Source organism: Onychostruthus taczanowskii, unplaced genomic scaffold (assembly GCF_017590055.1).
Source record: "Onychostruthus taczanowskii isolate IOZ18803 unplaced genomic scaffold, ASM1759005v1 scaffold64, whole genome shotgun sequence".
Lineage (NCBI taxonomy): Eukaryota > Metazoa > Chordata > Aves > Passeriformes > Passeridae > Onychostruthus > Onychostruthus taczanowskii.
Genome location: NW_024504122.1, coordinates 4,833,152 through 4,846,414, shown reverse-complemented (window position 1 = coordinate 4,846,414; position 13,263 = coordinate 4,833,152). Strand labels below are relative to the sequence as shown.

At 56.2% G+C, this 13,263-nt stretch overlaps 2 protein-coding genes across 2 annotated transcripts; one reads left to right on the top strand and one right to left on the bottom strand.

Moving 5' to 3' along the window:
- Nucleotides 1-626: 626 nt before the first annotated feature.
- LOC121344380 (transmembrane protein 17B-like) lies at nt 627-2,298 on the top strand. The gene is made up of 4 exons (XM_041420269.1): nt 627-744; nt 1,018-1,121; nt 1,527-1,640; nt 2,017-2,298. The coding sequence occupies exons 1-4, from the start codon at nt 627-629 to the stop codon at nt 2,296-2,298; spliced, it is 618 nt and encodes a 205-aa protein (XP_041276203.1).
- Nucleotides 2,299-2,860: 562 nt separating this feature from the next.
- Nucleotides 2,861-12,988, bottom strand: P2RX6 (purinergic receptor P2X 6). Its single transcript, XM_041420387.1, has 12 exons — nt 12,716-12,988; nt 12,466-12,610; nt 12,196-12,267; nt 10,101-10,176; nt 9,569-9,662; nt 9,209-9,289; nt 8,332-8,473; nt 8,047-8,156; nt 6,707-6,800; nt 4,707-4,772; nt 3,943-4,020; nt 2,861-3,211 (listed from the first exon to the last, which is right to left on the bottom strand). The coding sequence occupies exons 1-12, from the start codon at nt 12,838-12,840 to the stop codon at nt 3,173-3,175; spliced, it is 1,122 nt and encodes a 373-aa protein (XP_041276321.1). The 5' UTR covers nt 12,841-12,988; the 3' UTR covers nt 2,861-3,172.
- Nucleotides 12,989-13,263: the final 275 nt, after the last annotated feature.

The following is a 13,263-nucleotide window of genomic DNA, read 5'->3' as shown; positions in this document are numbered from 1 at the left end:
CTAATGATTTGACCTGATGATCTTAGAGGGGTTTTCCCACCTTAATAATTCTGTGATTTTAAACTTGAAGTTCCTGAAGAACCTTTCCCTCCCATTCATCTCTGGCTCAGCCACCCCCTAATACATCATCCCCCACTGCCCTCCCCAGCACCCCTGAGCCTGGATGGGGCTTGAGGAACTCACAGTGATGGCTAAATACTCCATCAGCCTGGAGGCCTTGAAGAAGCATTTCAGGTGAAGAGTACCATCCTCTCATGAGGCATCCTCGTTTGCCAGGGGTCTTTGAGCAATATTTGTGTTGCTAGAACCCGGCTGGGAGAGGGTGCAGTTGCTGCAAGTCACAGTGACAGGTGCGAGCTGCTGTCACCCCCTAAAGATGCCGTTGAGGGGAGATGCTCTGTGACTTGTGGTTTCCTTGCAACTCCACCTTGTGATTCCTGCATGGGCTTGGTGTTCCAAGGTGGGAATTCTCCTTCCCCAGATCCCCCTTCCAGGTCAGCAGCCCTGTCCCCAGGGAGCCAATGGCCGTGTGGCCCTGCGCATTAGCCTGGCCTGTCATCTCACTGATTCCCTCCTGGCTAATCCGGGCTGAGCTGGGCTGGCTGAACAGGGCTCAGCTGCTGTCCATGGCTGTGCCCACCCCGCTGCCCCCCAGCCTGCGCCGGGGCTTGGTGGCCTTCAGTGGGTCCCTCTTCATCAACAACAAGACGTGGGATAGCGGCACTGCCCACACCTACCAGCCAGGTATGGGCTCTGCAGAGGGGGCTTGGGAACAGGGGCTGTCCGTCCCCATGACCCTGCTCAGCACATCACCAAAGCAGCTGGGTGCCTCTGAGGCAGCAGCACCCAAAGGGTGCTGAACCCACCCACCAGGGAGGGAGCAAAAATAAGAACGTTTGCTGCAATCAGCTGCTTGTGGGACCCAGGGTCTGTTGCTCCCCTCCACAAGGCGTGAGGGGGGTCCCTCTGGGCAGGGGGACCCCGGGACTGGTGAGCAGCCTGCCCATCCCTGCCTAGCTCACAAGGTGCTGTCCAGCCTGCCCCTCCAGGTGATGCTCTACTTCAACGTCTACTACTTCCCAGTCTGGTGCCTGGCTGAGGGGATTATGCTGCACCTGAAGGTACCATTCCATGGGGCACGTAGGGATGGGGGGAGCTGCTCCTGCCAAGCCTCCCTGGGCCTGGGTGGGGGACAAAGTGGGCAGGGGACAGAGGAGCCCCTTCAGAATTAATGGATCCCCAAAATGCCCTGACCCCACGAGAAAAGATTGCTCATCTCTCTCTGCTAGAGATGGAAATCATGAACTTTCCAGGCAGGAATGGTTAAAATGGGGGGGGGGGGGGGGGGGGGGGGGGAGAGTAGGCAGAGCTGGGCACCAGCATGGTGAGAGCTGGCAGAGCATGGAGAGCTGGGTATGGGGAGGAGGGCACAGGGAGCTGGGCATGGAGAGCAGGGAATGGTGCACAGGGAAAGTGGAACTGGGCATGGACAGCTGGACTTGGACAAGGCTGTGCCCCCATAACAGTACCACCTGCTGCCTTGGCACTATCAGTTCCTGCTGGTCACAGCCTTCCTCATCCTCTCGCTGGCTGAGGGCTCCCGCCTCTACCTGGGCTACCTGGGGAACCTGCAGGAGAAGGTAAGCACTGCCTGCCCTGGTCTCTGTGCTCAGAGAGGATCAGCCCAGCTGGGGGAGCTGGATGTCCCCTCCCTTAGGACCCATGTGCCCATCACTGTCCTTTCTCTGGAGGTCTACCTGGAGCTGTCCTGGAAGAGAATTGTGGGTGAAGGCATGACCTGGAGAGAGGGAATGAAGGGGACCCATGTGCCCTCCTGCTGTCTCTCCACTGGGGGGGTTTGACAGCATCTGACCACAGCTCAATGGAGCAGGGACACCCCTGGTCCCCGGGTTCCAAGGCCAGCAGAGGCTCATGCAGAAAGCTCCAGGGGCACAGAGGGTCCCTCCAGCCCACCACTGCCTCCTTGCCCTGTCTCAGTAGGTTCTGATCCTGCAGGTGCCTGAGCTGGCTGGGTTCCTGCTCCTCTCCTTCCTGATCCAGCTGCCCCTCCTGCTCTTCCTGCTGACGGACAGGCAGGTCATCCACCTACCGCTGGAGGTGCCCATGCACAGCTTGTTCCTGGCCTTCCTCCTCCTCGAGATCGTGGCTGCCTTCCTGGTGCTGAGGACCATGACCAAGCAGCTGGCGGCACAGTTTTACCTGCGGCAGTTCCAGGAGGGTGGGAGGGGCCGGCTGGAGCCCGGGGGCACAGGGGAACAGGCAGCCAAGATGGGGTGATGCTGCAGGACCCCTCCACCCCACACAGCTGGTCCTGGCAAGGAGCATTAAAATAGTGCTTGAACCCACAGACAATGTTTCTGAGCTTTGTGGAGACCCCAGAACAGCACCCAGGCACATCCCAGCTGATGCCTCCTTGCACAAGCTAACACAGCCTAGGAAAGGTGGGAGTGAGGGGTCAGCACCTCTGAAACGTTCTGGCTCACCCCAGGGCTGTGCCTGTCCTTGCTGAGCATCAGCCCTGGCAGGAGGCAGGAATTAGGGTGCAGGAGCCACTGCACACCCCTAGGAAGTACCAGCCCAGGGCTGGCACTTTAAACTTGGCTCCTAAACCCTCCCTGAGCTCCCCAGGGAGCTTCTGAGAATCCAGATGGCCCACATGAAGCCATCCCAGCTGGAAGCATGCATGGGTGCCATGAGGTGCAAGCAGAACCTTACAGTTCCTCCAGGACCAGAGACAGAGTAAAACCTCCTCCCACTTCCAGAAGAGCTTTATTCCATTGCATCCCTGTTTTTCAAGGGAAATCAATGTCCATGATCATTGGAATGTGGAGAAATGCAAAATGCTTTAAGCCTCTTGTGCCAAGCAGGACCAGCTGTTCCCCAGCACACTCCGGGGTAGCTCCATGGGCAGCTCTGCTCCAGCACCGGTTGTCAGCGCTGGGAGCTGCCCCCGGGATGGCTTTGTGCTCCGGGAGCCAAGAACTGCTCTGCTGCCAGTGCTTCTCCAGGAAAGGCAGACCCTCACCCCGGCAGTGCCCACCTGGGCCAGGACTGGCCCACCTCTACCAGGGCTGGAGCCATGTCCCCATCGTATCTACCTGCACATGGCTCTGGGGGGAAGGGTGTTTGTGGTGGAGCATTCCCGGTGCCCCTAAGCTGTGGCCTCAGGCTTACCTTTAGGGGGTCTTGCCTGCAAAATGAACAGGGACATCAGTATACAACAGGCATGGAGGCAGCCCAGGTGGCCCTTAGCTACTCTGCTTGGTTCCATGCAACCAGATTCCCAGGACCCCCACCCCACTCTGGATTCGAGATCAGGCATTAGGAAAGTTTACCCCCCAAAAGGATGGTGCAGCTTTGGGACAGTTCACCAGGAGATGGAGGATCTCAGTCCTCAGAGGCTCCAAAGACTTGGCCAGACAAAGCTGGAAATGACCTGAGGCAGGACTGCCAGCTCTCCTGGTCTGTAGGGGACACCCTGTGACTCCCTGATTCACCAGGGCAGTGAATTCCCACAATGGAATAATGTTTGGCACATAAACCTGTCAATGACCCACAGAACAGGATGTGCCCTGAAGAGCTGGCCCCTCTCTGCATGGAGTCCCAACAGATTCCCTTTGGAAGAGGGTGAAAAACATAGAGCTGGGTCAGTTTTCCAGATTAAGGTCTCCATGGCGACCCACTGATGGATGTTTTGACAGTAGTTGAGGTCATGATGCAACTTTCCCTGATTCCTGGCACCAGCTGGATCCCTCTCCCAGATCAGACTGGCAATCAAGCCCAAAAGTTGAAAACTAAGAGTTGCTCCATTAGGTTTTTCCCTGATCTTGGGAACTGAGTTTTAACCAAAGGGCAGAAAATCATTAAATCCAAAATGATTCACTTCAAAACCTCCTCTCTCCCATGTAGCCCTATCCTTACCTCCTCAAATTTCTCCTTCCAATAAAGGTCAGCCTTTGCATCCAGGTAGAGCAGAACCAGGTCACAGACCATTGTAGCCTGGAGGCAGACAAACATTGAAGACGAGAAACTTCCCACAGGAATACCTGGCCTTCCATCCTGGCTCCCACTGAGCCCTGCAGCCAGCTGTGGGCATTTGCTGTGGCTCCAAGCCAGTCCTGCCTCCAGCCAGCTCCACTGGCTCCTCTCTGACCCAAACTGGTCCAGGAGCTGCACAGGAGGTCAGACAGGATCCCCAGACTGCAATGGATGGACAGGGAGGGCTGTTCCAGCACCTCCACAGTCACATATGGACTGGGATGAGCACGTCAGGGAGGAAAGGGGGGCAGGTGGGGAACCTCCCTGTTACTCTGCTGGAAGGGAAGAGCCACAGAAGGGCTCTACAAAGGGCTGCGCCCCATAGTGACAGGACACTGCAACTCTTCAGTCAGAGAAGTAGAGAAGCTGCTCTCCTGTCAGCAGCATCCCAGTGATGCTCTGTCCCAGGTTCCACACAAAAACCTGACCACCATGAGACATGACTCTGACAGCACTCAGGATCCCAATCCAGTAGTGTCATTACTAATGGTCACAGGGAGACCTGAGCTGACACCCTGCCAGACCATCTCCCCTCTGTGCTGGCTGCCACTAAGGAAGCCTTGTGCCTAGGCAGGCAGGGAAACAACTGAGAAGTGGCAAATCCCAAGCCATGGATTGAAGGAGAAGAGTGTATCCGGAGTACTCACAGCACCAAAGAAGGCGATGCTGGTGCCAAAGCTCACAGCAGTAGGAACAATGCTGAACTTCCCAGCCTGGTGAGAAACAGTGGAGGGGCAAGAGAGAGGGTGAAGAGTGGTCAGAGGGGTGAGAAGGTTGTGGGCTGAGCCCTGCGGGGCAGCATGCTCAAAGTCAGGAGGTGCTGGAAGAATCCAGGGATATTTCCCCATGCAGATTTGTAGGAACTGCTGTTGTGCTGACTCCAACCCCCTTTGGTTGTCAAAGAAGGGACTGAGGTGCCTGATGAACTGGAAGCAGCAGAGGTTACCGTGACCCACCTGCTCCTGCAGGCACAGCAGGAATCTCCCTCTTGCTGCAGCTGCCACCCATGGAACCACATCCCAGCAAACACAACCCTGATGTGATGTGTCCCTCCCTTCACAAATGAGTCTGGTGGTTTCTCTTCTGGTTGTTCTCTCCTGTTCCACAGCTCCTGGACCTGCTCTCTCAGCCTAGAAGTGGTACACCCTCTCCTGCCCTGTGTGCTTCACCTTCTTCAGGTACAAAGGGCACTGCTGAGCATCAAAGACCAGCTATGGACACCTCTCAGTGTGGGAAGTGCTCTCAGCACAGGCTCCCTCTTTGGAAAGCTAAGCACTGAGACTGTGAGTGGTGCTGCATAGAGCAGCATCAACAATCATGGAAACATGGAATAGTTTGGGTTGGAAGAGACCTTAAAGCTCATCTCATTCCATCCTCTGCCATGGGCAGGGACACCTTCCACTGTCCCAGTGTGCTCCAAGCCCCATCCTGCTTGGCCTTGGACATGTCCAGGGATCCAGGGGCAGCCACAGCTGCTCTGGGCACCCTGTGCCTGGGATCATCACCCTCACAGGGAAGGATTTCTTCACTATATCCCATCTAACCCTGAGGAAAGCTAAGCACTGAGACTGTGAGTGGTGCTGCATAGAGCAGCATCAACAATCATGGAAACATGGAATAGTTTGGGTTGGAAGAGACCTTAAAGCTCATCTCATTCCATCCTCTGCCATGGGCAGGGACACCTTCCACTGTCCCAGTGTGCTCCAAGCCCCATCCTGCTTGGCCTTGGACATGTCCAGGGATCCAGGGGCAGCCACAGCTGCTCTGGGCACCCTGTGCCTGGGATCATCACCCTCACAGGGAAGGATTTCTTCACTATATCCCATCTAACCCATAGAAGGGGTTATAGAGGGACAGGACAAAGGGGAAGCCATTCCCCTTTGTCCTGTCCCTCCATCCCTTGTCCCCAGTCCCTCTCCAGCTCTCCTGGAGCCCCTTCAGGCCCTGCAAGGGGCTCTGAGCTCCCCCTGGAGCCTTCTCCTCTCCAGGTGAGCGCCCCCAGCTCTCCCAGCCTGGCTCCAGAGCAGAGGAGCTCCAGCCCTTGCAGCATCTCTGGTGCCTCCTCTGGGCTCTCTTCAGCAGCTCCAAATCCTTCTGCTGTTGGGGACACCAGAGCATGTGCAGCACCGCACCTGAGCAGGGCAGAGAAGCAGAGTCCCCCTTTACCTCCTGCCCACAGTGGTGAGGGTGAGTCTAGGACACAGGGCGTTTCCGGGCTCTCAGGCACATGGCTGGGGCATGTCCAGCCTTAATCATGCCACACCTTTTCCCCCTGAGGGTACTTTTAATCAAGAAGGGATTAATTGTCCAGGTTCAGTAGAGTTCAGGTTGATCTTTGTCAGGGTGCTCTCACCATAACACCCTCAGAGAGAGACACCCACAAGCCCAGACCAGCTGACCTTGCCTACTGAACACTTCATGGCCCCCATGTAAGACCCTCAGAGAGGGAAATCTCCCTCCTCAGGGCATTACCAAAAGCTTTTTCTTCAAATAGGAGAGACTGTTTTCTCCTGCTCTGCTTAGAAAACTCTGGGAAGAGGCAAAGAGCTCACCCAGGCGGGGAGAAGTGATGGGAGCAGAAAGCACAGGGGCAGGGTGGGAGCAGTGGTGTGAGGAGTCAGCCCTGGGGCTGAGGAGCTCACGGTACCTGGCCATGCACAGAGAGGTCAAAGCGGATCCCATAGAGCTTCAGCAGGTTCCGGTAGAGCTGCTGCTGTGAGCCCCAGTAGTAGGAGGCAGTTCTGTGGGAGACATTGGGCATGGCTCAGAAAGGCAGCTCCATGCAGGCAGGGAGGAAAGGGGAGCCAGTGCCAAGGATTGCTGGGCCTCTGGGTTCCTGGGTGTCCTCCAGGCTGGGAACTGGCCATACACGTGCAGTGATGACTCACTGGCACCAACAGTGGGGCATCAGCATCCCCTCAGCACCCAGTCTGGGTCACTGGGAGCACGCAGCTCTCCGTGAGCCCAGCTCAGGTGGGGACAGTCACAGGTCCATGCCCTCAGGTAATGCCCTGCTCAGCTCCAAACACAAAAGAGCTACCAAGTCTGAGAACTGCCACAGCATCCCTGTACTGACAGGCCCTGCCTTGAGTTACCATTTCCCAATGCCTTAAAGGTCTCTAAGACTTTTAAGTTCAAATAATTAACCAAGCACTAACCCATGTCCCCAGGTGCCACATCTACATAGCTTTTAAATCCCTCCAGGCACAGGGACTCCACCATTGCCCTGGGCAGTTTCACCAGCGCTGGATAAACCTTGCAGTGAAAAGATTTTTTCTAACATGCAATCTAAACACTCCGTTAGTGCAACTTCAGGCTGTTCCCTCCAATAAGGCTCCTTGTTCCCTGGAGCACAGCCCGACCCCCTCGGCTGTCCCCTCCTGTCAGGAGTTGTGCAGAGCCACAAGGTCCCCCCTGAGCCTCCTTTTCTCCAGGCTGAGCCCCTTTCCAGCTCCCTCAGCCTCTCCTGGGGCTCCAGCCCCTTCCCAGCTCCGTTCCCTGCCCTGGACACGCTCCAGCCCCTCCAGGTCTCTCCTGTCAGGAGAGCCCCAGATCTGCCAGCACTGGAGGGGCCCCAGCAGTGCCAGCACAGATCAGGTGCCCTTGGACTTCCTGCCCACCTGGGTGCACCTGGGCTCATGTTCACCTTCAGGTCCTTTTCTGCCCGCAGCTTCCCAGCCACTCTGCCCCAGCCCGGAACATCCCATGGCATTGTTCTGGCCCCAAGAGAGAACCTGGCACTTGACCTTGTTGAACCTCACACCACTGGCTCAGTCCATAGATCCAGCCTGTCTAGTTCCCTCTGCAGGGCTTCCTGCCTTACAGCTGATCCACACTCCCACCCAGCTCAGTGTCATTTGTGAACTGACTGAGGCACACTTGCTGTCCCTGCTGCTCCTTTCAGAGCATCCATCAGAACTGAAATCTCAAACAACTGTCATGTGCTGATCCCACAGGCCTGTGTAGCCACTGTCCCAGCATCCTCACCTGAAATTGTACCTCATGTCCTGCAGGCTGAAGGAATACTGTGGTTGGCACTGGGTAGCAGCGTGGTCCAGGTCGCAGTTCCACTCGATAAGGACTCTGATACTTCCCCCCTGAAAAACACATTTTATTCCAGGAGAAGCATGGAATCAGATTAGCCGAGTCATTAACTGTTCAGACATTCCCAGATCACATATTCCCTAAGCATTTCAGGTCAGTCCTCTGCTTCTTGCTCACATCCTTGGGGAATTTTGAGTTGCCTTCCATAGTTATATAAAAAACAAGTACCAGTAGTGCGAGGTCTCCAAAGTTCTCTCCAGCTGCCTCCACCATGTCACGGACACGGAACACAGGGCAGGAGGGGTTGAAGATTGGATCATATGTGCAGCTCTTGAAATAGCTGGGGTCACTGGTTTGTAAGGTGTTGCACCTGAGACAGGAGAGAGGGGGGGCAGGGGTGTGGGAGGTCATGGAGCCCAGCTGTGGGACTGCAAAGGGGACCCTCTCACTGGGTTGGGCCCACCAGTGCTCCTGCATCAGCAGGGGGACAGTCAATGCCTCGCCTAAAGCCTCAGATGGAAGAGAGTGGAGAAAAACCAGCCCAGAGGAATCTCACATGGAGTTATCCTCTATAGCACATGCCACGCCTTCCCTTCCACCTCTTTGTGCTCCTTTGTTTCTTCCCAGCACCCAGCTCTGGTCACTGCTACGGGTAACAGCAGGGACAGTTCGTGCCATGTCTCCTGCCATGGTAAGGCAGCACAGTCAGTGTGCCTGGGACTGTGGGGTCAGTGCAGCCCTTTACTTGCCCTCTATGAAACCACTTTGCAAGGACTAAAAGACAAAAATATTAGTTTCCCTTCCAAATGAGAGCTTGGGAATGGCTGGCTTTGTCTGGCTCTCCGCAGTGCTCTGCATGGGCAGGTGGACATCAGTCCCTCTCTCTGAGGTGTCCCCATCCCACTGCTCTTAGAACTGCACACCCAGCACAGCTGAAGTGACCTGTATTCACCTCAACACCTGTCCTGCCCTAAACTGCCTCAGCACCACCTGCCCTGAGTGTCACTGGTTCCACGAGTGCTTCAGCTCCTCAGCCCCATGACAGGCTCAGTGCCAAGGCTGGACAAGGCTGCATGCTCAGCCCAGCTGGGAGTACTGTACTTACTTGGAGAAGTTAAATTTGGTGAAGTGGACAGTATTTTTTATAAAAAGAGTGAAATTCTCTGCCTCAGCCAGAAGAGGTTTCCTAGAAAACAACCACCAACGAAGTCAAGTCATGCACAGTGGCCAAGGCCCCATTTCCCAAGCTCTGCAGTCCCTCCTGCAATCCCAAGATTTTGGCTACAATGGACAGGTACAAGAAATGCTCTTGGGTGACACCCTCTGAGTTTAACTGACCAGAAAGTCAATGTCAGAGGTCTCCCAGAGCCTGGTTGTCCCTTGGGCATGTGTGGTCAGACTCCTGGTAACACAGAGGGAGAGAGCCAAAGCTCCCAATATCTGTTGTCTCCTCATGTGTCATTACCTGGGCAGGGTGCTATTCTCCACAGGACACCAGCCATAGATCTCACAGGTGGAATGGGTGGCATTGAACATCAAACATTTCCCAGTTTTTATCCCTAGAAACAAGACAATATAAGACAGGCTGAGAGAGTTGGGTTTGGTCATCTGGAGAAGATTTTGGAGAGACATTAGAGCCCCTTCTGGTGCCTAAAGGGGCTCCAAGAGAGCTGGAGAGGGACTTGGGACAAGGGCCTGGAGAGACAGGACAAGAGGGGATGGCATCCCAGTGGCAGAGGCAGGGTTAGATGGGGTATTGGGAAGGAATTGTTCCCTGGGAGGGTGAGCAGGCCCTGGCACAGGGTGCCCAGAGCAGTTGTGGCTGCCCCTGGATCCCTGGTAGTGCCCAAGGCCAGGCTGGACACCGGGGCTTGGAGCAGCCTGGGACAGTGGGAGGGGTCCCTGCCCATGGCAGGGGGGGGAACAGGATAAGCTTTAAGTTCCTTTTTAACCCAAACCATTCTAGGATTTTGTTTCTTTAGCAAAACACCCAGTACCATTGCCATGAACCACAGGGTTTCCCATGGGACAATCTGCATCTTCCGTGCACATCCCGTCGAGGACAGAGGGGCTCTGGGAGGGACAGAGAGAAGTGCTGTCACTGTGCTGTGAGGCTGAGGCCATGCTGTCACTTCCCCCCACTGCTGCACTGCTGCTCCTGCTTCTCCAAGTGCCTCCCACACAGTTAGAGAAGAACATTCACCAGCCTCCAGCCCGTCACAAGAGAGGCATGTCCAAAGGGCAACCCTTCCTCTCCAGAACACTTGTGTCCTGCTGCTCAGTGGCAGAGGAAGCCTTAGGAGCTACCTCAGACCTTTCAGATGGAACTGGGAACCAGCACAGAGGGATTCAGGAGGGCCCTAATGACTGAGCCCATTAAGCACCTTGTAAAGTACCACGATGAATTCCCTGGGGGAGAGCTTAGTAGATCCTAAATCCATCATAACACAAGTTTTACAAAAGACAGGGAAAGCTTCACCCTTACTCTGGACCTACCTGATTGTCAGGAGCAGTAAAAATCTCTTATTCAAACACAGAGAGATGACCATAGTTGGGGAAACACCACTAACACCTCCCTAGCTACCCCAGGCCATGACAGGAGTCACCAGCTCATCAGAGACTCACTCCCCAAGCTCTGAGGGTACAAAGGCCCAAACGCAGGAGGGGAATTCTCAGTTATGGGGTCAGAAGTGGGGGTCTGTTTAGGCCTTCCCTGGGCTGCCCCAGGACAGCCTCGGCCATTCATTCAGGTGTAAAACCCACCAACATGATCTGAGAGGAGCAGTAGCTGGCTAGGGTCTGCCTAGGGGCTGCAGTCATTATGGGATGCAGGAGAACATCTGGGGATTGCACCAGGTGTTTAGGGAATGGGTTATTTAGGGGAGGAAGGGAAGGCATGGGAAGGAGGGAACTTGGTAGTCTGAAAAGGAACATAAAGGGATAAAAGGATGCAAAGACTTAAGTGCATGTACAGCTGCTGAAACAGCTCATGTTCTATGCTGCCTCTGGCCACAGACAAATTAATCTGCCTGAACCAAATACTCTGGTCATCAAGAATATTAAGGCAGCACAAACTCCCTGAAAAGCCAAAAGTTGCCACTGCTAAATATTCAAAGCTTTCCAAATATGAATGTCATCTACAGCCCCAATGCCAGGAACTGAGGAACTCTTGGAGACCAGCATGGGGTGTAGGCTGGAACAGACACCCACACACACTCCAGCTCTGGAACAGAATGAAATCCTCAGCTCTGTGTGTCCTTGGCTTGCACACTGCAAACCCAGCACCTAGAGGTGCCTGTGGCTGCCTGTGAGAACCCCAAAATGCCCTACAGCACTTGTCTTCCTCCCTGTTGGGACTTTAGGAGTTCTCAGCATTTAAAAGATGGATCACTGGTGCCATTTCCCCCAACCCAAACCCAGCGTTTCTCAGCCTCTGCAGCATTTGGCCACAACAGGAGCTGAAGGGACCATTAGGATGACTGGTGCTTGGCTTAGGTACAAAGTGCCAGCAGCAGTCCAGCTTAAAGGACATTTGCTCCTATCTGCTGAGCTGGGCTCAGCTTGGGAGAGCTCAGCAGAGGAGCTGGCCTGACTCCAGCCTTAAAGGGAAGAGTTTTCCCAGAGAACACATACCATTAAGTGTTGGATAGCTGGAAAACCATCTAGAGACCTTGTGCTCTGTTCCTCCTAAAAATAGGACACTAGTCCTGCAGCAGGGAGTTACCACGGAAACATGACACAGGTATCCATGGAGTGTATGTCAAAGCATCCTCGTATTCAAGGGCAGCAGAAAGCCTGGAATGGTCATGCAGTGCCACCACACAAAGAGTTCAGAGCTGCAAAGGCTTCATATCCTCTGTCCTCTGGCAGAGCACATGGATACACATCTTGGCTCATGAAGGTATGACAGAGCAAGTGCAGATGTGCTGGGGAGTGCTATGATCCAGTGAGAATGAGGGGAATTGGGTTTTGTGAGAATATAAATCCATTTTCCCCTTTTATCTGGTCTTCCACTGGGTTCCACTGAGCAGCAGAACCACTGGCTCCATCTCACTCCTGTGAGGCCGGGCTGGGGCAGGTCCATTCACTCACCTCGGGGCAGGTGCCTTGGGCTTGCTGGATTGTGGCGATGAAATGGGTCACCAGGAAAAGCACATTTTCTCCCTGGGAAGCAAGAAGGCGCTGTCAAAGGGAGGCTGACACCAGGGTGGTCCAAGGGGACGCCCTGTGACACCATGGGCGGAACAGGCACTAATGGGCTTGCCAGGGCTTGGGGAGGCCAGTGGTACCCGCGGCATCCCCTTGTCAAGATGACTGGCCGTAAGTGTGACCTCCCTGTCCCCGCCCGGGGCCCGGCCGTACCTGCGGGGGCCAGGTGAGATCCGCAGCGTCCCAGAGCCGCCGGCCCGCGGCCTCGGCGACCGCCGCCCCCTTCACCTTGGTGACCACGGCGACTCGCGGGGCTGTGTCGCGCTCCTGGTAGCCCTTCCGCAGCAGCAGCACCCACCTGCGGAGGTGCGGGGCACTCTGAGGGACCCCCGGCCGGGCCCGAGGGCTGGGGGCATGGCCCTACCGCAGCGGGGACCGGCCAGCCCGAGGGCAGGCTCCCTACCCCAGCAGGTAGCCAAGCGCGCTCAGCTGCAGCAGCCGGTGCAGCAGCCCCACCCGCCGGTTCCGCGTCAGCGAGAACTTGGCAGTCTTGTAGTCGAGCAGGGACCCGCAGGGTGGGCCCGGCATGGTGGCACCGGGGAGAAAGGCGGGCACGGGGTGGGTAGCGGCGCTAAGGGCAAAGGGGGGCACGGTGCGGATAGCGGCACCAGGAGGGAAAGGAGGCCAGGGAAGGGAAAGGCAGCCCGGGGGCCGGCAGCCACTGCACCGCCGGCGCTGCCCGCGCTCCCCGGCCCGGCCCGGCACAGCCCCGCCCCTCCCGCGGCCCCGCCGCCGGGACGGGGGCGGTCACCGCGGCTGCCGGGCCTGCCGCACCGCCGGGCGAGCCTCCGCTGCCTCCAGCCGCCGGCTCTCCCCACAACGAGAATCCCAGAATGGTTTGGGTTGGAAGGGATTTAAAGCCCTTCCACTGCCGTGGCAGGGACACCTTCCACCATCCCGGGCTGCTGCCAGCCCTGTCCAGCCTGGTCCTGGGCACTGCCAGGGATCCAG